This window comes from Asterias rubens, chromosome 8, assembly GCF_902459465.1.
Source record: "Asterias rubens chromosome 8, eAstRub1.3, whole genome shotgun sequence".
NCBI lineage: Eukaryota > Metazoa > Echinodermata > Asteroidea > Forcipulatida > Asteriidae > Asterias > Asterias rubens.
The window spans coordinates 7,807,450-7,831,009 of NC_047069.1; the positions used below are offsets into that span (position 1 = coordinate 7,807,450).

At 40.3% G+C, this 23,560-nt stretch overlaps 1 protein-coding gene across 1 annotated transcript in view; it reads right to left on the bottom strand.

The window, feature by feature from the left end:
- LOC117293233 (sushi, von Willebrand factor type A, EGF and pentraxin domain-containing protein 1-like) overlaps positions 1-22,387 on the bottom strand; it is a 43,879-nt gene extending 21,492 nt beyond the window's left edge. Inside the window, exons 1-14 of the mRNA XM_033775455.1 lie at positions 21,693-22,387; positions 19,202-19,425; positions 17,680-17,862; positions 16,425-16,583; positions 15,839-16,030; positions 14,805-14,999; positions 11,878-12,072; positions 10,684-10,938; positions 9,719-9,961; positions 8,566-8,796; positions 7,318-7,613; positions 3,481-3,700; positions 2,258-2,419; positions 1,313-1,474 (exon numbers count right to left, since the gene is read on the bottom strand). Of these exons, the coding sequence (XP_033631346.1) occupies positions 1,313-1,474; positions 2,258-2,419; positions 3,481-3,700; positions 7,318-7,613; positions 8,566-8,796; positions 9,719-9,961; positions 10,684-10,938; positions 11,878-12,072; positions 14,805-14,999; positions 15,839-16,030; positions 16,425-16,583; positions 17,680-17,862; positions 19,202-19,425; positions 21,693-22,222 (3,247 nt within the window). The 5' untranslated portion in view covers positions 22,223-22,387. The remainder of the gene's footprint in view (positions 1-1,312; positions 1,475-2,257; positions 2,420-3,480; positions 3,701-7,317; positions 7,614-8,565; positions 8,797-9,718; positions 9,962-10,683; positions 10,939-11,877; positions 12,073-14,804; positions 15,000-15,838; positions 16,031-16,424; positions 16,584-17,679; positions 17,863-19,201; positions 19,426-21,692) is intronic.
- Between the last annotated feature and the right edge of the window lie 1,173 nt (positions 22,388-23,560).

Below are 23,560 nucleotides of genomic sequence, written 5' to 3' on the forward strand. Positions count from 1 at the left end.
TATCATTAAAGGAACATTACAAAATTGGTTTTGCTAGCAAAAGAAGTTGCTGGCAGAGTAATTACTTTATGTAATCCACCATATACATAAACTGACAAACCAGTAGAAGTTTGAGATCAATAGGCCATCTGGGTCACGAGAGAATAGTGAAAAACAGATTACACATTTTGCATTGCATCGGTGCCAAAACAAAAATAAATAAACGCTCACTATGAGCAATAAACTCCAAATGCGAAGTTTGATTATTTATTTCTCATCAAATATGGAATTTCAGACAGAAATATTTCAAGGGTAGTTTTCTACTATCATCGTCATTAGACCGTGCAAGTTTTATGTATATCTGTGATCTTCACGTTTTTTGTTTCTTACCAATTCTGTAACGCTCCTTTAAGAGAAGGAGTTTGCCCTGGTGTTTTCCAGTCTGATTGGCAACAACACCTTGTAAATCATTACATGGTGCTGTTTAAATACATACATACTGGTCGTGTATTGTTATTATAGCTCCACAAAACTTGTAGAAAAACAAGGAGTGAGACATCAACGGGTGGGATAAAGCCCTCTTAGAACGACAGACTTTTCAGCCACAGTGTTAATCCTGGCCAGCTTGAACTGGGTTGTCTCCTGTTCCTAATTCCCTGCTGTTCCCTTTGACTACCACCCCACACCTGTCCTTACCCAATCTACCCTCATCTCTCATCTATTCTTCACATATTCCTTGTTGTATCCAAACTTTTTGTCAGTCATCTTCATTCAGGACCAGTGATTTTAGCTGCTATTTAGCCTGTCATAGACATACAGGCAGTTCTGTAAGACACAATCTGTTCTCTCTCCCACCCCATACCTGTCCTTACCCAATCTACCCTCATCTCTCATCTATTCTTCACATATTCCTTGTTGTATCCAATTCAGGACCAGTGATTTTAGTTACTATTTAGCCTGTAGGCCTACAGGCAGTTCTGTAAGACACAATCTGTTCCCTCTCCCACCCCATACATGTCCTTACCCAATCTACCCTCATCTCTCATCTATTCTTCACATATTCCTTGTTGTATCCAAACCTTCTGTCAGTCATCTTCATTCAGGACCAGTGATTTTAGTTGCTATTTAGCCTGTAGGCCTACAGGCAGTTCTGTAAGACACTATTTGTTTTTCTTCTTTTTTCCTGTAGCTAAACTTTGTTTGCAAATATTGTAATTGTAGGCCTACTTTGTGAAATGGCCGAATAAATACATGTAATAAGAAGAAGAAGAAGAAGAAGAAGAAGGAAAAGGAGAAGAACTTACTATAGGACAATAGAGTATGGTTACAATACCTGAGCATTCATCAGCATGTACAGCGCCTTCCGTCCAGGTTGTCAGTCCGTAAGGGCATGCTTGGCAAGAGGTTGACCCTGTAGATGGCTGGTAAGAACCCTTTGGACAAGCCTTGCATGTCTTCAGACCAGAAGTGGAATAAGTCCCCTTCGTACATCGCTCTATAAAAACAGGAACAATTACAGTGCAACAGTTTCACAAGAAAGTAATAATACAAATAATGTATTTTATTTATTGATATAAAGTTATCTCCAGCGCTAAGTATCGATTAAATAACATGTCAAATTATTTACAATTTACTGAAAGATCTTGGTACCTTGTTTTTTTGTTTGTTTTTTTGAAGATTAAATTATTTTCCAACCTTAAGGATACAATAAACACCATACATTTAATCTGTCTTTGTCAAAGTGAGAAAACCATTTTTGTTTTGAAGATTCGTACTCAAAGGCTTTTTAGTTGATAAGCAATTTGCAACTACACCTTTTCTTGTTTTCATATGGCAAAAACAACTAGGGCATTCAGAAAAAGACACACATGTATCGTAGAAATAATGAGTCATATTTGAGACACTTGTACAGTGTTATAAAGTGCATTGATAAGTTCTCATTTTTTACTTTGGTCCTGAACAAAAAATTACCAGCTTTTAAATTTTCTTTTATTCTGAACACATAATTTTTTTTTAAAGTCTTTCAAACCAAAATGTATCTTGGTAGTTTGTGTTGCAAATTGGCTCATCCAAAAGTCAATAGTACTTCTTGAGCGATAATGCTCGTGATAAAAATGTATACATGTACTTTGGGTCGTACATGTACAATTGATGACACTTTTTGAGTGAAAAAAAAAGAAGATTGCACATGTAAGATAATGGCACTTTCAGATGCATAAAATAGATCAGACTTTTAGACTGGCCCTCAAAAATATATTGTTTTTAAAAGTAGAGTTACCTTTGCAATCTTTAAGCGATGTGGTGGTGGTACGTCGAGTGGAAGTCCCTAGTGGACACTGCTGGCATTCAAGCTGACCCTTCATGTCTTGATAATAACCCACACTGCAGTCGCGACAAATACCGCCCTCAACGTCATGAAAGGTTCCAGATGGGCAAATAACTGTTAAGAAGATTCAGACAAGATTTGGGTTTGTGTATTTATACTTAGAATGAAATTTTAGACATTTTGGGAAGTAAAGACTGGTTCATACTTCCTGCTAATGCGATACAAATTTTCAAGTCACAGCTCCGTTTTCGCTGTGACAATGTCGCAGGAGTTGGACACTGCTCAACTCTTCCGAATTATTTGTTGCGAATTTGTGACTTCAAAATTTGTACCGTACTATTCGCATTCGCAGGAGTAGATTCATAGTGAGTGCCTATTAATTTTCTCATCCAATAACATCAAATCCCCGAACTAATAATGAGAACCTTTGGTGTCTTTCCTTTGTCAAGCCAGGTTTTCATTGTGGCAAGGATATTTTCAAAGCAAAACGATTACTCAAGAAGCTAAAAAAAGTTTCAACAAATAATACAGAGGGAGGGAGGGCACGGTAATTTAAACAAAAATACCAAGGTGAAGTGATTGATGTATTAGTGCATTTTTTCAATCTCAATTTGGGCTGGGGTAAGGATTCTGATTTGGAGGGAGGGGGTCTTTCATGAACTTTGCCGGCTATCAAAGTCATAGTTTTTCAGATTTTTTCCAATGGCAAAAAAAAAAAAAACAGTCTTTAGAGATCAGACTTAAAGGCACTGGACACCTTTGGTAATTGTCAAAGACCAGTATTTTCACTTTGTGTATTCAAACATGCATAAACAAAATCTGTGAACATTTAGCCTGAACTAGTCATCGAAGTTGCAAGAGAATAAAAAAGGAAAAACCCTTGTTTCACAAGTTTGTGTGCTTTCAGTTGCCTGAAAAAAAAGGCTTGAAACTTGCAGTTTTTTAATATTTGAGTGAAAAAACTACCTTTCTCAAAAACTACGTTACTTCAGAGGGAGCCATTTCTCATAATGTTTTATGCTATCAACAGCTCTCCATTGCTTGTTACCAAGTAAGGTTTAATGCTAACAATTTTTTAAAGTTATTACCAATAGTGCCTTTAAAGAAGGAAGATGTGTAGCATTCTACAAAAATTAACACATTAGTTTGTTAGAATTTTTTTTTACACTACTTACTGCAAGAGTTATTCCGTAGAACTTCACCAAGTTCACATAGGAACTGCACTGGGCGTACAACATTGAGCGGACCGGTTGGTGTGAGAGGAGCCCCATCCCCGGCGGTAATGTTCAACTGCCCGCCCGATATGATAGTGTCCATGGCTTCCATGAAGTTGCCAATAACGCTAAGTGAGTTGAGGCTGTCAGAAGTGGTTGAGGACTGGTTGTTGTTCTGTGGCTGAAAAATAGCAAACAGAACTCACCAATTTTTAAAGACCTGCTTGAACGAAAATGTCAAGTCGTGAACTTTGCTAAATTTCACTTAAAATGTTTTCATGAATAAGGAAATCGAGTCATATGATTGTAAATAGATTTCAATTGTGTAAAAAAACAATCATTTCTAATGCCCTTATCCATGCCAGTGCTTTCCTGAGAGATTTGCGAAAAGCCCCATTACGTAATCACTCTCAAAGCGTCATAGTTGGGAGCTCCAATTTGTAAAGCAGCTTTGTTGCAGCGGGGAGGTATGATAAAGCAAACTCCCAGACATGACGTCCGCAGCATTGTCCTTTGACGCGCGCCGTCAACGGCATAAGTGTTTTTAGTTTTTAAAAACATTGAGGTTGGGGCCTGATTTTTTTAACGATATTTACAAACAATTCAGAAGTGTACATATCAAAATTACATTACAACGGTGAACAAGTGCATTATATATAGGATTTGAGGCATTGCATGGTGAGGTATCAATATATATTTGGTTTGCGGTAACACCATGTGTGTATCTACTTGCCAGGTAGAGTTCGTTCTTAGAGAACTGTCTTGCTTAATTCTACTACCGCGGAGTAGATTGTTCGGGTGCTCGGGAGACTTCTCAGTTCTGGAAAAGAACTGTCCTGTTTATTAACTGCATTGCATGGTGAGGTATCAATATATATTTGGTTTGCGGTAACACCATGTGTGTATCTACTTGCCAGGTAGAGTTCGTTCTTAGAGAACTGTCTTGCTTAATTCTACTACCGCGGAGTAGATTGTTAGGGTGTTCAGGAGACTTCTCAGTTCTGGAAAAGAACTGTCCTGTTTATTAACTATTACCTGGACGGATGGTATAGAAATAGGCTGGGACTACTACTTTAGCTTATAGGATTGTAATTAACTGTACTGCCGCGGAGTCAGTTCTTGGGTTTGGTCTCAATGTTTCGACTAGCTACACAGAGGTCATGAAGGCAATGGCCTCCATTGCCCCCTGGTCTTGGCCTCCATTGCCCCCTGGTCTTGGCCTCCATTGCCCCCTGGTCTTGGCCTCCATTGCCCCCTGGTCTTGGCCTCCATTGCCCCCTGGTCTTGGCCTTGGTGCCCCTTTAAAAGTGTCCCATAGACTTGCAGATTATACAGTGGAACTACCCTTTGCAAAATGAAAATGGCCTGATTAAAGAATATTATTTGGTTTTACAAATACACTGACTTTTAACATTAATATAAACCTTTTTGGTTAGAAGCTTACTACAGCAAAGTTTGATATTATAAAGCATTTTAAGAGACATTTTACTTCAAGGTAATGTGGGTATATGTTAAAGAATTTGAATCGGTACTGCTTCTCAGATTGTTTATTCCAATTACGGATTATGGACATAATTTGGCTCTAAATTTTTTGTTTTATCTCAAAAACGCAACCACCTTATGAAACGAAATTTTTTTATAGTAGTTTTTTTGTGTACATTTAGAAATGATTCAGAAGGGATCGACTTCAGAACACATTTTATCAGTGCGGACTGGGTATATTAGCAAAAGTTTTTTATTTAGTGGGAATTTTGTGAGTTTGGGTTTTTGGTCCAAAATAAAAACAAAATCTGCCCTGCCGCCATGGCCAACTATTTTTCAATGATTTAATGGTTTCAAATGATACAGAAAGGACAACGGAACACATTTTATCAGTGCGGACTGGGTATATTAGCAAAAGTTTTTTATTTAGTGGGAATTTTGTGAGTTTGGGTTTTTGGTCCAAAATAAAAACAAAATCTGCCCTGCCGCCATGGCCAACTATATTTCAATGATTTAATGGTTTCAAATGATACAGAAAGGACGACGGAACACATTTTATCAGTGCGGACTGGGTATATTAGCAAAAGCTTTTTATTTAGTGGGAATTTTGTGAGTTTGGGTTTTTGGTCCAAAATAAAAACAAAATCTGCCCTGCCGCCATGGCCAACTATTTTTCAATGATTTAATGGTTTCAAATGATACAGAAAGGACGACGGAACACATTTTATCAGTGCGGACTGGGTATATTAGCAAAAGTTTTTATTTAATGGGAATTTTGTGAGTTTGGGTTTTTGGTCCAAAATAAAAACAAAATCTGCCCTGCCGCCATGGCCAACTATTTTTCAATGATTTAATGGTTTCAAATGATACAGAAAGGACGACGGAACACATTTTATCAGTGCGGACTGGGTATATTAGCAAAAGCTTTTTATTTAGTGGGAATTTTGTGAGTTTGGGTTTTTGGTCCAAAATAAAAACAAAATCTGCCCTGCCGCCATGGCCAACTATTTTTCAATGATTTAATGGTTTCAAATGATACAGAAAGGACGACGGAACACATTTTATCAGTGCGGACTGGGTATATTAGCAAAAGCTTTTTATTTAGTGGGAATTTTGTGAGTTTGGGTTTTTGGTCCAAAATAAAAACAAAATCTGCCCTGCCGCCATGGCCAACTATTTTTCAATGATTTAATGGTTTCAAATGATACAGAAAGGACGACGGAACACATTTTATCAGTGCGGACTGGGTATATTAGCAAAAGCTTTTTATTTAGTGGGAATTTTGTGAGTTTGGGTTTTTGGTCCAAAATAAAAACAAAATCTGCCCTGCCGCCATGGCCAACTATTTTTCAATGATTTAATGGTTTCAAATGATACAGAAAGGACGACAGAACACATTTTATCAGTGCGGACTGGGTATATTAGCAAAAGCTTTTTATTTAGTGGGAATTTTGTGAGTTTGGGTTTTTGGTCCAAAAATAAAAACAAAATCTGCCCTGCCGCCATGGCCAACTATTTTTTAATGATTTAATGGTTTCAAATGATACAGAAAGGACGACGGAACACATTTTATCAGTGCGGATTGGGTATATTAGCAAAAGCTTTTTATTTAGTGGGAATTTTGTGAGTTTGGGTTTTTGGTCCAAAATAAAAACAAAATCTGCCCTGCCGCCATGGCCAACTATTTTTCAATGATTTAATGGTTTCAAATGATACAGAAAGGACGACGGAACACATTTTATCAGTGCGGACTGGGTATATTAGCAAAAGTTATTTATTTAGTGGGAATTTTGTGAGTTTGGGTTTTTGTTCCAAAATAAAAACAAAATCTGCCCTGCCGCCATGGCCAACTATTTTTCAATGATTTAATGGTTTCAAATGATACAGAAAGGACGACTGAACACATTTTATCAGTGCGGACTGGGTATATTAGCAAAAGTTTTTTATTTAGTGGGAATTTTGTGAGTTTGGGTTTTTGGTCCAAAATAAAAACAAAATCTGCCCTGCCGCCATGGCCAACTATTTTTCAATGATTTAATGGTTTCAAATGATACAGAAAGGACGACGGAACACATTTTATCAGTGCGGACTGGGTATATTAGCAAAAGTTATTTATTTAGTTGGAATTTTGTGAGTTTGGGTTTTTGTTCCAAAATAAAAACAAAATCTGCACTGCCGCCATGGCCAACTATTTTTCAATGATTTAATGGTTTCAAATGATACAGAAAGGACGACTGAAGCAATTTTATCAGTGTGGACTGGGTATATTAGCAATAGTTTGAGATTTATTGAGAATTGAGAATTTTGTGACGTTACCTGCATCTGATCCACTGCTTGCTCTGGTGCATCAACCTTGACAGTGAACTTAATGGACAAGACATTGTTGGATTGCCGTCTTCGACGACGACGTCCAGCCAGTGGGTCCGCCTGACTGCAAGACACTTCAACATTCTCTACGGTACAACCCATGCTCTCTATGCAGAGTCCCGGTAACAGTACCAAATCTTTTAACTTTTGTATGAAGTCCTCTTTGATTTCAAGTTCGTTTGCCTGGCAATCTCCTGTGAAAAAATTGAGCTCGAGTCCAACCTGAACACTGGGATCTCTCTTTTCTGTGAAGAAAATAAAGCAAAGTTTTCAACATATCTAAAAATGAATGAAGAATTGCTAAACATTAAAGGTTATGCATTATACTTATGGGGTGTTGTGGCCAAGTGGATAAGAGCACCAAACTCAAGCTCTGGTGTTTCTGTTCAGCAGAGTGTGGGTTTGAGTACCGGTCGTGACACTTGTGTGTCGTCCCTGAGCAAGACACTTTACTGCAATTGCTTCTCTCCACCCAGGGGTGAATGGGTTCCCTGTGAGGGCAGAGAAGGTTCTTTTGATTGATTTTGCTTAGTAGCACTCCCCAAGGAAAAGAGTTTCCTGGTTTTAAGGAAGGAAATAATTGGCCCAGTGACCAGGGATAATGATGTTGGCAGCGCTTTGAGCCCTTGAGGGGTGAAAAATAGGAGAATAAAAGGGTAGCAACGAGGTCTTAAACGGCTGTTTCAAACCGGCAGGTTCGTAGCCGTGTGATAAAGGCCCGAGCCGAAGGCGAGGGCCTTTATCACCTGGCCACGATCCTGCAAGGTTTAAAACGGCCGTTTAAAAATTAGTCACTAATCTTTTATTGCTATTTTGGTTAAAATGCGTAATAAAGTATGAAACTCTGTAAAAATCTGTTTTCCGACATCTGAGCTCTGTATGTGTGGTGCATTTTTATGAGACAGTTTTCGGATATGCATTCGAGCACGTAGTGCATCCTCATGTCCATGGACTAATGGCGCAGCCAGATTAATCACCCCGGAGAACAAGGTTGTGCGCTTACCCGCACAATTGCTATCCGAAAACAACCGGTTATAAACAGCTCCAGCTGGTCATTATCACCCAATTAAACACCCCCACGTGACGCGCTCTCCACCAATAGGAAGAGCGAAACTGTCTGGGGTATTTATGAATGGGATATAAAAACTGATTGTTATTGTTATCATACTTATCTACAATATGTTTGCAACTCTGTACCTGAACATTCTGGCCAAGGCATTCTGAAGTTGATTGGGTTGAAGTTAGTAGGAGTAGGTCCCCACTCTCCTGTATCACCCCCAGGAGGTGTTTTGCAAAAGTACAATTCCTCCGGGTCTCGGTTGAAGTCAAAGTTGTCGTTGCAAGCGACCCGACAGAACTGGCCCCCTAACCAAGTTTCGCAGACCAGAGCACCGTTTTGTGGTGATGGGTAGAAAGGGCACTTGTACTCTAAGGACGGGGGGGAAAAACAGAAGAAGACATGAATAACATTATCAAATTATCTTAAAAGCAGTTGAAGTTTACTTGAAAAAGTTGATGTGTCTTACGTATTACATTTTTTTTTAACCAAAACGCATTGTTTACTCAGTAATTTCCCAAGAAAAAAAAAATTACTTTGGCAAACCACTTTGCAGTGGTATTTATTAATGACCTTGGCTGATGGCTGGCCACTGTTCACGGACCAATCTGGGCATTACCAGGCAGTGAAGACCGGGATCCTCACACTGTTTTGCCTGGTGGCTGGCCACTGTTCATGAACCAACCTGGGCAATACCAGGCAGTGGGGACCAGGCTCCTCACACTGTTTTGCCTGGTGGCTGGCCACTGTTCATGAACCAACCTGGGCAATACCAGGCAGTGGGGACCAGGCTCCTCACACTGTTTTGCCTGGTGGCTGGCCACTGTTCATGAACCAACCAGGGCAATACCAGGCAGTGAAGACCGGGCTCCTCACACTGTTTTGCCTGGTGGCTGGCCACTGGTCATGAACCAACCTGGGCAATACCAGGCAGTGAAGACCAGGCTCCTCACACTGTTTGGCCTGGTGGCTGGCCACTGGTCATGAACCAACCTGGGCAATACCAGGCAGTGAAGACCGGGCTCCTCACACTGTTTGGCCTGGTGGCTGGCCACTGGTCATGAACCAACCTGGGCAATACCAGGCAGTGAAGACCGGGCTCTGTTTGGCCTGGTGGCTGGCCACTGTTCATGAACCAACCTGGGCAATATCAGGCAGTGGGGACCAGGCTCCTCACACTGTTTTGCCTGGTGGCTGGCCACTGTTCATGAACCAACCTGGGCAATACCAGGCAGTGAAGACCGGTCTCCTCACACGGTTATTGCCTAATGAAATCAGACAACACGGACTTACGTTTGACTGATACCGTGAACTCACAGCTCACATTGTTCCCCGCCTTGTCTTTTGCGTTATACCAAACTTCCTCAGGCAAACCCCAGGAGAAATTTGATCCAGATTGGCGGTTGGTGATGACCATTAAGTCCTCCCCAGAGTTGTCCTTAAAGACTGGTTCATCCCAGACGACTGGGGATAAACGAGTGCTGCTTTGTTCTTCAATGTCATCGCTACAGTCGATAACTTGTGGCGACTCTTCATCTGCAGTCGGAAAAATAAAACAGTAAGTAAAGAAACTTTTTAAAGGGTTTTGAGGGTTCTTTAAAGTGACTTGAGCAGGGCACATGAACCTGCCTCGTAAAAAGTTAGGAAGGCAGTGCATTCTGCTCTACCAGGCTCCTGGTGGATGATACCCATACCTACATCCTTAAAGGGTCATGTACTTTTTGTAGGACAAAAAAACACAATGTCCACAGATTTACACTAAACTTACACAGTTTGAAGATAATGATAGTAGAAAGCTTCCCTGAAAATATTACTTGCTGAGGTGCTGTAGTTTTTTGAGAAATGAGTAAAACAGTGTCATGAAAATAATTTTCGTCTCATACACTGATCATGGGACGAAAATTGTTTTAGCATGTAAAAACCTATTTTCATGACATTGTTTTACTCATTTCTCAAAAACTACAGCACCTCAGCATCTAATATTTAAAGGTACCTTTCTACCACCGTTATCTTCAAGCGGTGTAAGTTTAATGTAAATCTGTGGACGCTGTGTTTTGTGTTACAAAAAGTACCCAAGTCCTGCGAAGGGGGTAACCATGTTTTATTCAGCCCAGGATCAGGCAGCAACATGTCCCTGGTGACAGTTGATTTGGGTTGACAGCCCTATCAGTTAAGCGTTCCACCTTGAAGTGGCCATCGGGCATTGTGATCTTAGGCGATTTCTCATCAAAAATATAAAATACCAAAATTAGCCTTACCTCTGACTGTAATGCTGAAAGTACAAGTGCTTTCAAGTCCAGCCTTGTCACGCGCCGTGTAGGTGATGTCTGTTTCTTCATCAAGGGGGAACCTCTCCTGGGTAGCAGACAGTGAGGCCTCTATGTCTGGCTCTCCATCATTGTCTTGTGCTTCAGGTTCATCCCAGTTTTCAGGGTTTGTTGCAAAGCTCTGGTGAGGATCGGTCGGGAGGGAAATGTCATCAGGGCAAGTGGTGAATACTGGAGGCTCGATATCTGGTGGAAATATTATAAATAATAATAATAATATCAAAGTCTTATACAGCGCCTGTATCTACGGCGCATACAGCAGCCACAGCCAGAAACACCAGGGCGAACCCCTTCTCTTTTCGGTAAGTGTACTGGGTTCTTTACATGCGTTTCACAACACAAGGGACCAACGGCTGTAAGTCCCATCCGAAGGACGAAGCAATGGTTCAGCGTCTTTCTTTTCTTTAGGACACAAGTGTCACGGCTGGAGATAAAAACATTCACATTGAATGCAACCCCCCAAAAGTGTTTGAGCTTATCAGTAACCCAGACGGAATGTTTGGTCTAAAAAACAAAACAAAGGTAAGTGCTATGAGGTTCGATCCCCTTTGTGTCTTAACAAAACGACAGATAACCAACCAGAAATGCTGGACAGTAGACAAAAGGCTAGGGATTTTAGCAATGAGCTAGTCCACTCATGACTGGATGAGTTCAGTGGTTTTCTTTTATTAAAATTTGATAAAAAAACATCAATGTGTTATGTCTTTAAAGGCAGTGGACACTATTGGTAATTAATCAACATAATTATTAGCATAGAACCTTACTTGGTAACGAGTAATGGGGAGACTGGTTGATAGTATAAAACATTCTGAGAAACGGCTCTCTCTGAAGTGACTTGGTTTTTGTGAAAGAAGTAATTTTCCACGAATTTGTTTTTGATACCTCAGATTTAGAATTTGAGGTCTCGAAATCAAGCATCGTAAGCACACAACTTCGTGTGACAAGGGCGTTTTTTTTTTTATCATAGTTATGTGGCTCGCAACTCCGACGACCAATCGAGATCAAATTTTCACAGGTTTGTTTTTTTATGCATATGTTGAGATACACCAAGTGAGAAGACTGGTCTTTGACAATTACCAATAGTGTCCATCGGTGTCTTTAAGATTTGTTCTCTATTTGACTTACCAACACATTGACTCTCCTCTGTTGACTCTGACCACTGCCCATCTGCTTGACACGTCCTGAGTTTTACTCCTTGCACTTGGAATCCCTCGTCACACTCGTAGGAACAGAGCGAGTTGTACACCATTGCCGTATTCTCACAGGTTTCTGGGAGAATCTTCATGTTGGTACCTATGAGCAGGATGGGACATTTCTTGGCTGTGAAGAGAAAGGAAATGTACAAGATGAATGTAAGTTTGAATGAATGATTATTAATATTTTATAGAGTGTCATGGCTGAGGTGTTAAGAGCATCCAATTCAAGTTGTGGTGCAGTCACCAGAGTGTTGGTTTGAATCCCGGTCATGGCACTTGTGTCCATGAGCAAGATACTTAACTATAATTGCTTCTATTCACCCAGGAGGTCTAAATGGGTACCTGCGAGGGGAGATGTTGATATTGTGAATGAAAAAGCCTTTGGAGCGATATAATAACAATAATAATAGTAAGACTTTTAATGCGCACATATCCACCCTGCTGGGTGTTCAAGGCGCATAAATCCAAAAACAAAACAAAACATAACACAAAGAAAAATAGACACAACAAAATTAATCCTTGAAAACCTGTGACATAAGATAAGTTTTGAGAGGAGACTTGAATTTTGCGGTACAAAGACAAGATCGAAGATTAAGTGGTAGAGAGTTCCAGATGTGTGGTGCGGCTGAAGAAAAAGACCTGTCACCCCATGAGTGTCGAGACTTGGGTTCAATAAGGAGAAGCATGGAACTTGATCGAAGATTTCTTGATGGAGTGTAAACTTGAAGCAATTCAGAAATATAGTGGGGAGCCTTGCCATTAAGAGCTTTGTGGACAATGAGCTTCAGCTTGAAGATGATTTGTTGAGAGATAGGGAGCCAGTGTAGTTGTTTCAGAATGGGGGTGATAGAACAGGATTTTCTAGACAGTGTCACAATGCGGGCAGCAGTATTTTGGATATAAACTGTTGCCCAGGTCATATACTCCCTAGGGAGTTGAGAAACATTACAAGGGATGTTATTGGCCCTATGACCAGGGCACTAATGAAAAGTGCATTGATACGGTCATTGCAAAATGCGCTATATATGAATTGTTATTATTTTTTATTATTATTATTTATTCGGCCAAAATATGAAATAATCATACACATGAAAGCGAACAAAATTAACTATAGAAAGGCAAGACTAGGTAAGTTTAATAAATGAATAGACTGACTATAAAAAGTTGATTAAAAGGCAGAAGTAAGGGTGATTTTATGGTTCCAAATGATACAGAACAGACTACTAAAGGCATTTTATCAGTGGAGTCTGGGTATACAACCAAAATTCGTAGATATAATATTAAGAGTTGGGAATTTTTGACCGAAATGAAAAAAAATCGACCATGCCGGTATTGTCAAATTGTTTGGGGTCAAAAACTTTCCGGTGATTTTATGGTTCCAAATGATACAGAACAGACTACTAAAGGCATTTTATCAGTGGAGTCTGGACATACAACCAAAATGTTTAGATTTATTGAGAATTTTTTTAGTTTGGATTTTTGGTCAGAAATAATCTGCCATGCCGGCCGGTAGGGTCAAATTTTCAGATTTGGGGTCAACAGTTTTTGCGTGATTTTATGGTTCCAAATGATACAGACTGAACTATCGAGGACATTTCATCAGTGAGACTGAGTAAACAACCACAGTTTGTTGATTTATTTAGAATTTTTTTGAGTTTGGAATTTTGGTCCGAATTGAAAAAAGTCTGCCATGTCGGTATGGTCAAATTTTCAGATTTGGGGTCAAAAAAACAATGGTGATTTTGGGGTTCCAAATGATACAGAATGAATTACTGTAGACAATTTATCAGTGGAGGCTGGGTATACAACAATTTTTTTTTGATTTAATGAGCATTTGTTTTGAGTGTGGAATTTTGGTCCGAAATAAAAAAAAAATCGACCATGCCGGTATGGTCAAATTTTTTAGTTTGGGGTCAAAAAGAATTCCGGTGATTTTTTGTTTCCAAAGGATAGAAAACGGACTACTGAAGACATTTTATCAGTGGAAACTGGGTATACAACCCCAAATTTCAGATTTATTGAGAATTTTGGGAGTTTGGATTTTTAGCCCGAAATGGAAAAAATCTGCCATGCCGGTATGGTCAAATTTTCAAGTTTTGGGTAAAAAAAACTTCCATTGATTTATTGGTACCAAATGATACAGAACAAACTATTGAGGACATTTCATCAGTGGAGACTGGGTAAGCAACTAAAATTTGTATATTTATTGAGAATTTTGTGAGTTTGGATTTTTGGTCCAAAATGAAAAATCTGGCACGCTGGTATGGTAAATTTTTCAGATTTGGGGTGAAAAAACTTTTGGTGAGTTTTGGGTTCAAAATGATACAGAACGAACTACTGAGGACATTTCATCAGTGGAGACTGGGAATGCAACTAAAATTTGTATATTTATTGAGAATTTTGTGAGTTTGGAATTTTGGTCGGAAATGAATTTTTTTTACCATGCCGGCATGGTTGATTCTTAGGTTTGGGGGGTCAGAAGTTTTCCAGTGATTTTATGGTTCTAAAAGATACAGAACGGACTACTGAAGACATTTAATCAGTGGAGACTGGGTATACAACCAAACATTTTAGATTCCTTGAGAATTTTGTGAGTTTGGATTTTTGAAACAAATTGACCTGGTCAAATTTTTAAATTTAGGGTCAAAAACTTCCTCACGATTTTATGGTTCCAAATGATACAGTAACATGTGTAAAATAAGCGAGCTTTTTTCGTGCTTAAGCAATTGTTTTGCTTAAGCAGCTCTATGAAATTGGCCCCTGCTCAGCAGACATTTGTTAAGCAGTATTTTCTGCTTAAGCAGCTCTCTGATATTGGGCCCTGGTCTCTCAAAATATTTCTAAAGGAACACATACCATTGCATCTACCATTGGTGTTAGACCATTGTCCACCATCCTCTGCATCGTTCAGCTCGCATTGAGTCTGTAGGCTTCCTTTCAGCTCGTAGCCCTCGTTGCATGCCATGTTACACACCGTTCCGATGCTCCTTTCCGCTGTGTCACACGACAGTTGCCCGTTGCTTGGCTGTGGTAATTCCTCGCATTCAATAGCTGGGTGCAAGAATGAGAATTGGTTATTTCAAGATTTTGTTGAGACTAGTGAATCCGGGGCAGTGAAATTAATAAGGAGAAATCCCCTCGATCCACTGGGGAAAATTACTAGTAGTCCTGGCTGATTTCCCGCCTTTCGCTCAGAACAGGACAGCTTTTCTCAATATAAGAAGTCTCCTGTATTCTGAAATCTACTCCGCAGCATTAGAATAAAAAGCAAAACCTAAATGGCATTACATAAATTATAATTCATCCACATGTATATTAGTATGTTTTTGCAGGTTGCCGTTCCTAAAACAGAAATTTTGTAATGCATATTTGGCTTTTTAATGTTTTTGTTATGTATATTCTTGTTGTATACAGGCATGCAACTGCCCGTTGAAAAAAAAAAAGGACAATTTTCAAAGGCACAACGCAAGTGCGGAGCGAGGCAGCCGAAACGCCACGGGACATGATACCCACACTGGTACCCTAGAAAATGTTGAGGTTTGTTATGCTCTTAGGTACATTTTTAGCATGTGTTAGGTTTATTTTACATGATTGTAGTTGTACACTGTTAATGCCAGGCATATTTTATGCTAAAAAAAAAAAGAAATCAGAAAAAAAAAATTATTATTAAAACAAATAAAAAATTACTTTTTAAATTTTTTTCAGGTTAAAAAAACCCCCAAAAAACGCGGAAGAGTTGCATGCCTGTGTATATCTTTTAAACTAAATTCAGCCCTCAGGCTGCAATGTTTGAATTTTTAATAAAACAATAACAATAATAATAATAATAAGAATAATAATAATTTTTCTCAGCAATATTTTACTTCCATAGGGTTCCGTTGTATACTCACGTGTGCATCTGAGAGGTTCCGCAGACCACAGTCCTGTGGCCAGACACTGGACATCTGCTGACGTACCATGTTGAGCTCGATAGTTCTGTTTACACTGCAGTCCGCACTCCACACCAAAGTGATTGCCGCAGTTGGGCGGGACGACCTGGACACCAGACGCCTCGCCAAAGGTCAGTTGGTCACATTTTATAGCTGTGTGGGTCAGAATGTAATCACGTTTTGTTTAACTTAATGGCACTGGACACTATTGGTAATTGTCAAAGACAAGTAATCTCACTTGATGTATCCCAACATGTGCATTAAACAACAAACCTGTGAATATTTGGACTCAGTTGGTCATCGCATTTGCAAGAAAATTATGAAAGAAAAAACACCCATAATAAAAGGCTTCAGCTGAAAGAATTTATTGTTTAAAAATACACTCTTTTAAAATCACAAACAGTTACTAAGTACAGACAAATATTGCTCAGCAATGGGTTATCAACCAAAATTACACTGCACTGCACACCGCTCGTGACTGGTGCCCTGCTTAGCAATACTATCTGCTCAGCTTTATGATATCAAGATTTGAAAAGTATGTTCTTACGTGTGCAAGAGCTGTTCTTCTTAGGGGTGCCTTCATGACCAGGCAGGCACTCGCAGGCATCCAGTGAAACACTGCCCTCTCCTGGCGTGGTGGATAAATCCGGACACGAGGTACAATCTTGGTTGCCATAAACTTCTTTGTAAGTACCTCTTGGGCAAGCTGGCATTTAGGGAAAATATATATATATGGTAATTATAGACTAATCTATTTCAGTCAACCTGTGAACCAAAGCAGATGGAACCCGTGATACAATCGACACATAAACTCTACATTTATTGATTTGTTCCCTCAGCTTTTAGAACATTAATAACAGTAAATCTTAAATGTTTAATTTTGTTACTAATTTTTCCTGTTGGATTTTTTAAACTAGTTGTTGCAATATCAGGGTTTTGGGGGGAAGATGAGGTGTCAGTTTTTGTCTTTGACATGAAGGTCTTGGTCTGGTTTTTGTTTTGGAAGACGAGGTGTCAGTCTCTGTCTCAGACTTTGAGGTTTTGGTTTCAGAAGATAAGGTGTCAGTTTTTGTCTCGAACTTTGAGGTCTTGGTTTTGAAAGATAAGGTGTCAGTTTCTGTCTTGGACTTTTAGGTCTTGGTCTTGGAAGATGAGGTGTCAGCCTCTGTCTCGGAGTTTGAGGTCTTGATCTCAGAAGACAAGGTGTCATTGTCTGTCAAGGTCATAGTCTCTGAAAATGAGGTTTCAGTTTCTGTCTTGGACTTTGAGTTCTTGGTTTCGGAAGATGAGGTGTGAGTCTCTGTCTCGGTTTTTATGGTCTTGGTTTGGTCTTGGTCTGGTCTGAGAAGATGAGGTGTCATCAATCTCTGTCTCGGACTTTGAGGTTTTGGTTTCGAAAGATGAGGTGTGAGTCTCTGTCTCGGTTTTTATGGTCTTGGTTTGGTCTTGGTCTGGTCTAAGAAGATTAGGTGTCATCAATCTCTGTCTCGGACTTTGAGGTTTTACTTTCGAATGATGAGGTGTCAGTCTCTGTCTCGGACTTTTGAGGTCTTGGTTTGGTCTCGGACTTTGAGGTTTTGGTTTAGAAAGATGAGGTGTCAATCTCTGTCTCGTACTTTGAGGTCTTAGTCTCGGAAGATGAGGTGTCAGAGGTCTTGATATGGAAGATGAGGTGTCAGTCTCTGTGTTGGACTTTAAGGTCTTGGTTTCTAAAGATGAGGCGTAAGTCTCTGTCTTGGTTCTTGTCTTGATTCCAATACTGAGGTGTGAATATCCTAGGCCTAGGTTTGGTTGTAACTTACCGTCGCATTCTCCAACTTTACCATCTCCTTTGTATCCCTGTTGACAGGCACATCCATAGCTTCCGGTTTGTGTTGCACACGAGCAGGTAGCCCGTGCATCACAGCAACTATGCCCCTGGGAGCACACCGTGTCACATAGGTTGGGGCTTACATTGCGATCCCACGACTTCATGTCCCTTTCATCTGCAAATTGGAAATCATACAAATGTTAGTGGTAAATTGAACAAATTTGATAAGAACTGTTCTGTCACTTCAGTATTTGTTTTTCTGCAATAACTATTTAATAGTTGAAGTGTTGACAATTAACCAACTGGATTTTTGGTATGAACTTGAATACTATGAATAAATATCTCCACCAATCTACTTACTACTTAGAACCAGTTTGGACCAGAATTCCCACAATGTTTCTAATAATACTCAGCATTTTTCACTGTCTGAACTGGGTTGATGTAAGTGCATGCACAGTTGCACAGTGCACCCTAGCAGAGCTGCCAACATTTGCATCTTGCAATCAGGAAGATTCGGTACAACAATCAGGGAGATTTTTGTCATCACATTCAACATAATGGGGACAAAGTTTCCATAATCAGGGGGATTTTCAAACTTGTTCATCAGAACATGGAAAGACTGGTTTATTTTCATGGAGCTTCCTGCTTATTTAATTTGATGTTTGGGGCAAGGATAGATTGTGCCAAGTGTGCTTACACATACCAATGTATACATTTGACTGAGGATAGGCACATGGATCCAACACAATGCTAAGCATAAAACTGATCATCATTCAAAATATTTCCAAACAAAATATTTTTAATTTTGAGAGCTCATATAGTCTGGTTCTTGAAACAATGCATTTAAACAACGGCCGCTTATGAGCCGAACCAAATTCAAATTAAGTACATGAAAAATTTGACGTCTGAAACAGTTAGAAGCAACTGGGACGCGCTAGAAGTCGAAAGATCAACTGATGTTGCAGTCGTTCGGAATGACTCTCTCTGGAACGACTTGGTTTCAGACATCGTTTCCAGTCATAAGCCGAGCCAATGTAAATGTTACATTAAGTTTGCCAGTCTGAAACCAAAAAAACTGTGGGACAAGCTAGAGTCGCTCCTAATCTATGGCCTCCAGAGGCACACCTGTCTGAAACAGGTGTCGTGGCCGAGTGGATAACAGCACCGAACTCAAGCTCTGATGCTTCTGTTCAGCAGAGTGTGGGTTCGAATCCAGGTCGTGACACTTGTGTCTCTGAGCAAGACACTTAACTATAATTGCTTCTCTCCACCCAGGGGTAAATGGGTAACTGTGAGGGCAGAGATGGTTCTTGTGATTGGTTTAGCCATGTAGCGCATATAATTGTCGCACAGGCTGTATACTCCCCAGGGAGCTGAGATGGTTTAAGGAATGATTTAAGGCCCAGTGACCAAGGGTAATAATGTCGGAAGCGCTTTGAGACACCCTGTGAAAAAGCGCTATATAAAAACCGTGTATTATTGTTATTATTATTATTACTCTTCATGGCACTTACCTCCTTTCAATTTATTAGCGAGGCTTTCGACATCAGTCAGTTGATCAAGGAGGTACCTGTAGTCATTTGTTGGGGTGGAGGCGACCCCATCCAACTCGACTTCACTGATGCCAGTGCCTAGACCGACAGTGAAGATTTTGATACCTCTGTCTTTCAAGGCTTGGGCAGCAAGGAGTGTAGCTGCAGCGTCATTCGACTGTCCGTCGGTCAAGAGGAAAACAATCCTAGGGAAGAATGAAAGGTAACAATCATTTTGCTGCTTTGTCAATGTTAACTTTTTTTTCAGTGCCTTTCTATGCGGAATAGCTTTTGGTATTTTTTACTTTACGACTTCCGGTAATAAAAACTTTAGTGTAGTGATAGTAAAGCCCAATTCAAAACCATCTCATTCTGCTTTACATTAGTGCCCTGGTCATTGGGCCAATAACATTTCTGTAATATTTCTCTGCTCCTCAGCTCCTCAGCTCCCTGGGGAGTATACAGCCTGGGCAACCTAGCGCTCCAAATGCTTTTTCATACACAATAACAACCTCTACTCCCGCAGGTACCCATGTAGCAATTATAGTATCTTGCTCATGGACACTAGTGTCTCAACCGGGATTTGAACCCACACTCAGATGACTTAGAAGGGGTTCGCCCCGGTGCTCCTGGCTGTGGCTGCTGTATGCGCCGTAGCACCTTCTAAACCCTTATAAGGTGCTACATAAATGGGTCACATAATTCATCTTTCTGAAAGTTTGTATATACTCAGCGCCTTGAGTACCTTGTTTGGTAGATACGTGCGCTATATAAGACTTCAATATTTTTTTAATTATTATTAACCACCAGAATGTGAATTTGATGCTCTTAACAAATCTGCCACGACACCCTGTGTCTTAGTGCGGTGCCGGTTTGAACTTTCCGCTGTGTTCAGTTTTCCGAATGACCAAATACGGTAGCATTACGTCATGCGATGCCTGCACACAGCAAGCGAAAGTAGTCCATTTTTAGTGCCGTATTGAGTCATCCGTTACCCTCCAGTAGCTGTAATGGCGGCGTGCATGAGTGTAGTACAACTAGCTAGCGGCAAACGCGTGGATCGTATGAGTTGTTTTTTATGTAAGCAGAGTGTGACCTGCCTAAAGTTGTACCCTTGAATACATGTAAAGATGGGGCAAGAGATTATGTGACTATACACATAAAAGAATAATTAACAATTTGGGGTCACTGTTGAGAGAACTACAGTACTCGCCAGGGTACTCGCGGCGGTATCTGACAGGTCACTCGGAAAACTGAACACGCCGGAAAGCTAAAACCGTTCGAACATTGTGATGATATGTTTGACTACGTCACCCGGAAAACTGAACACGGCGGAAGACTGAAACCGCCACACCGGTATTAAGTTTTTGAATTTTTCAGAGTTTCAGGAGTAGTGACTTTTCTTTGTGGATACCATTATCACAATAAAACCCTGACACCAAAAGGGGGATCCATGACTCTGTATGGCTTTAAAGAGTGTAAAGGGAAGGTAGACATTTTAAGTAACTCTCTCTAAAGAATTAATGGCAATAAAAAATTTAAAAGCCTGCAGCAGCTTTCCATAGCAGGCCTACAAAGCATTTCAAGAAACATTTCACTACAAAGTAATGTGGTTATGTGAAAATATATTAGTGTTACATGTGCCCAAACTTGAATTTGAGAAGCTTATCTTTCAATCAATGTAATGCGCCCTCGAACAGGCTAATTGTCCTGGAGAGAGCACAATATATAAATAAAATAAATTATTATTATCATTTCAGATTTTCGGTGATATCTCTGAAATGAAATGTTCCAGGTCATGTTTTATTGTATACATCTACATTTATATAGGATTAAACCAATCAAATGGTTCTGAAAACCAAAGGTTTACCTTTAATGTAGCTTTCGTACATAACAACAATATTCATGGAGTAAAGGGCTTTTGAGCAGAGGGTCAGCAAGTACTCTGTAAGTTTAACCTAAGTACACGTGTCGACATTGTCATTGACTGTATACTTATCATTTTATCATGTTAATTGTTAACGTTATTGACTTGACATAATTATTTATTAATTGAGACCGGGATTTTAGCTTGTTGTGATAACGTAACCCTCCTCCCGATCGCAACTAGATTTTAGCATGCTATGGCCAAACAGTAGGCCTACAGTCTAGAGTGGGTTTGAACTTCTTTGTTCTATGGTTTTAAAGACAAAAGTCACAGTATCAAGTCCTTGGGCAAGACTCCTCTCATTACCTAATAGATACAATACACCATTGGCGATCTGCTTCAAGGAAGAAGAAACTCATGTATAATTGTTAACATAAATCTTATCTTATTCTTATGATGACACCAGTACAGCAGGGCATGTGTACAGTACAGTGCAAAGGTGTGATGTAATGTACGTTGATATTCAGTACCGACAAGTGAAGTTCTAGGTAGAAGAATAGGAAAGAAACTCATGTAATCATTGTATTATTATTCGAAAAATCTTACCTTGCTGCTGAACTCCGCGACTGGGCAAGGATTTCTTGTGCACGTCCCAGGCCTTTATCAGTGCACGTACCACCGGACCTGAAAATTACATTTGCGGGCAGGTCATTGCCCAGAAAGGTGCATTTATTCTTCCCCACGGGATTCGTGATGTAGTCAACATCCGTGTAGATTTGCTCGCAGTTGGAGTAAGTGACAACGGCAATGCGGGAGTTTTCTTCTGACACGCTAAATAGCTTGGAGAAGTGCCTGACGAACTGCACTTCGCAGCCGAAGTAACCCGCTCCTATGCTGCCCGAGCCGTCCAGTACGAACACTATCTCGGCTTGCTTGTTCTGGAATTGTTCAAGGTTTCGCAAGAACCGAGTGCTGGTGGCCAGGACTGCGGCTCGGTCCGCTTCCTCGCCAGTGTTCGCTGTTTGAGGGCAGTCCTGGTACACTTGTGACTGGACAAAACCACTCAGCCACAACAAAGTAATGGCCATGTGGAGTGCCGAAGCCACAGCAGTCATTCTGCGTGTGCCGACTGTCATGTTGCCGACCGAATGGACCGAACAACAAAAATCAAGCAGAGGACACAGTCAATTGGAAAGTAATGAGAGACTGATACATTTACCCCAACTGTTTCGCTAAACTGCTGCAAATACCACAAATAAAAACGTTTTGGTCGTCTCTCAAGATGTCGTCTGCATCGCACGTCCGCTGCTTGCGTTGCCAGTGCGTGCTGTAAAATGTGCAACAATGTCACGGTAGAGTATTACGTCACACGATCCACCAAAAAATCAACCAATCACGTGAGGGTTCTCACCTAGTACCTGGACATACGTCCACACAGTGGGGGGTGGGGGGGGGGGGGGGATTTAACCGCCAGACACAGTGGCCGTTGCCCCGTACTTAAAAGTCTTTATGATCAGCACATGATCAGCTTCCTCCGTGGTTCGAATTACAGCTTCCTACATCCTTTGAATAAAAAGTACGAACAGGATTTTCCTGATAGTTCTTGCAGATACTGCCTTCATTGCATCCGCACCGGACGACTGCACATGCCAGCCTAGTGGGTGGTCGGGACTATTTGGGGGAATTCCCTCGCACGATGTAACCCAAATAACACACTTTCCCAGGGTAGCCTGAATGTCTTGTTTATGTGAGCATTGCACCACGTGGTACAACCCCTCCAGATGCAACGCTAATGATTGGCTTATTGTTGTGGCCCGATTTGCTCTTGTGTGATTGGTTGAGAGTTTGACAAACCATTACATTGTTTCTGCGACAAAAGTTGACCTTTGTTCAAGGGAACGTACATTGATTGGTTTAAAGTTACAGCTGTAGAAAATAGCCGATAACCCATTAGTTTAAAGGGCTTGTATTTTTGTCGTCCAGTTGTAAGATACGCCTGTCTCATTTAACTTTCTATCTAGCATCAAATACAAGCTATGTCTACCAATCATTTAAAAAACTTAAAGGGGCACATTACCTTCAGATTGTTGTGCGCTTCTGGCTATAGGAGATAGACAAAACGTATGGCTATAGTCCTAAATTAGGACGAACAACTTGTCCTAACTCGAGATAAGACTAGTCTTAACTATTTGTGAAATCCACCCCAGGTTCATCTGGGTTAGAGATTTATGAACTTCACGGCCAGGGCTGTCTCAAGGCTTTGTCGCACGTGACCTACTGTAACGTCCTGTGCAATGTTTGTCCCTGTCCCCGTTTTAATGAAAGTGGAACGAAATGAGAGATATAATAACTTCTTGTTACTCACTCGAATGATGCCTAAAGCATTCACTGTGGAAGGTCCATTTAATTCGGTAAAAATGGCCATGTGGCCAGTTTAGGCAAAACAATGGTTCCGTAATATGACTGTTTCTAAA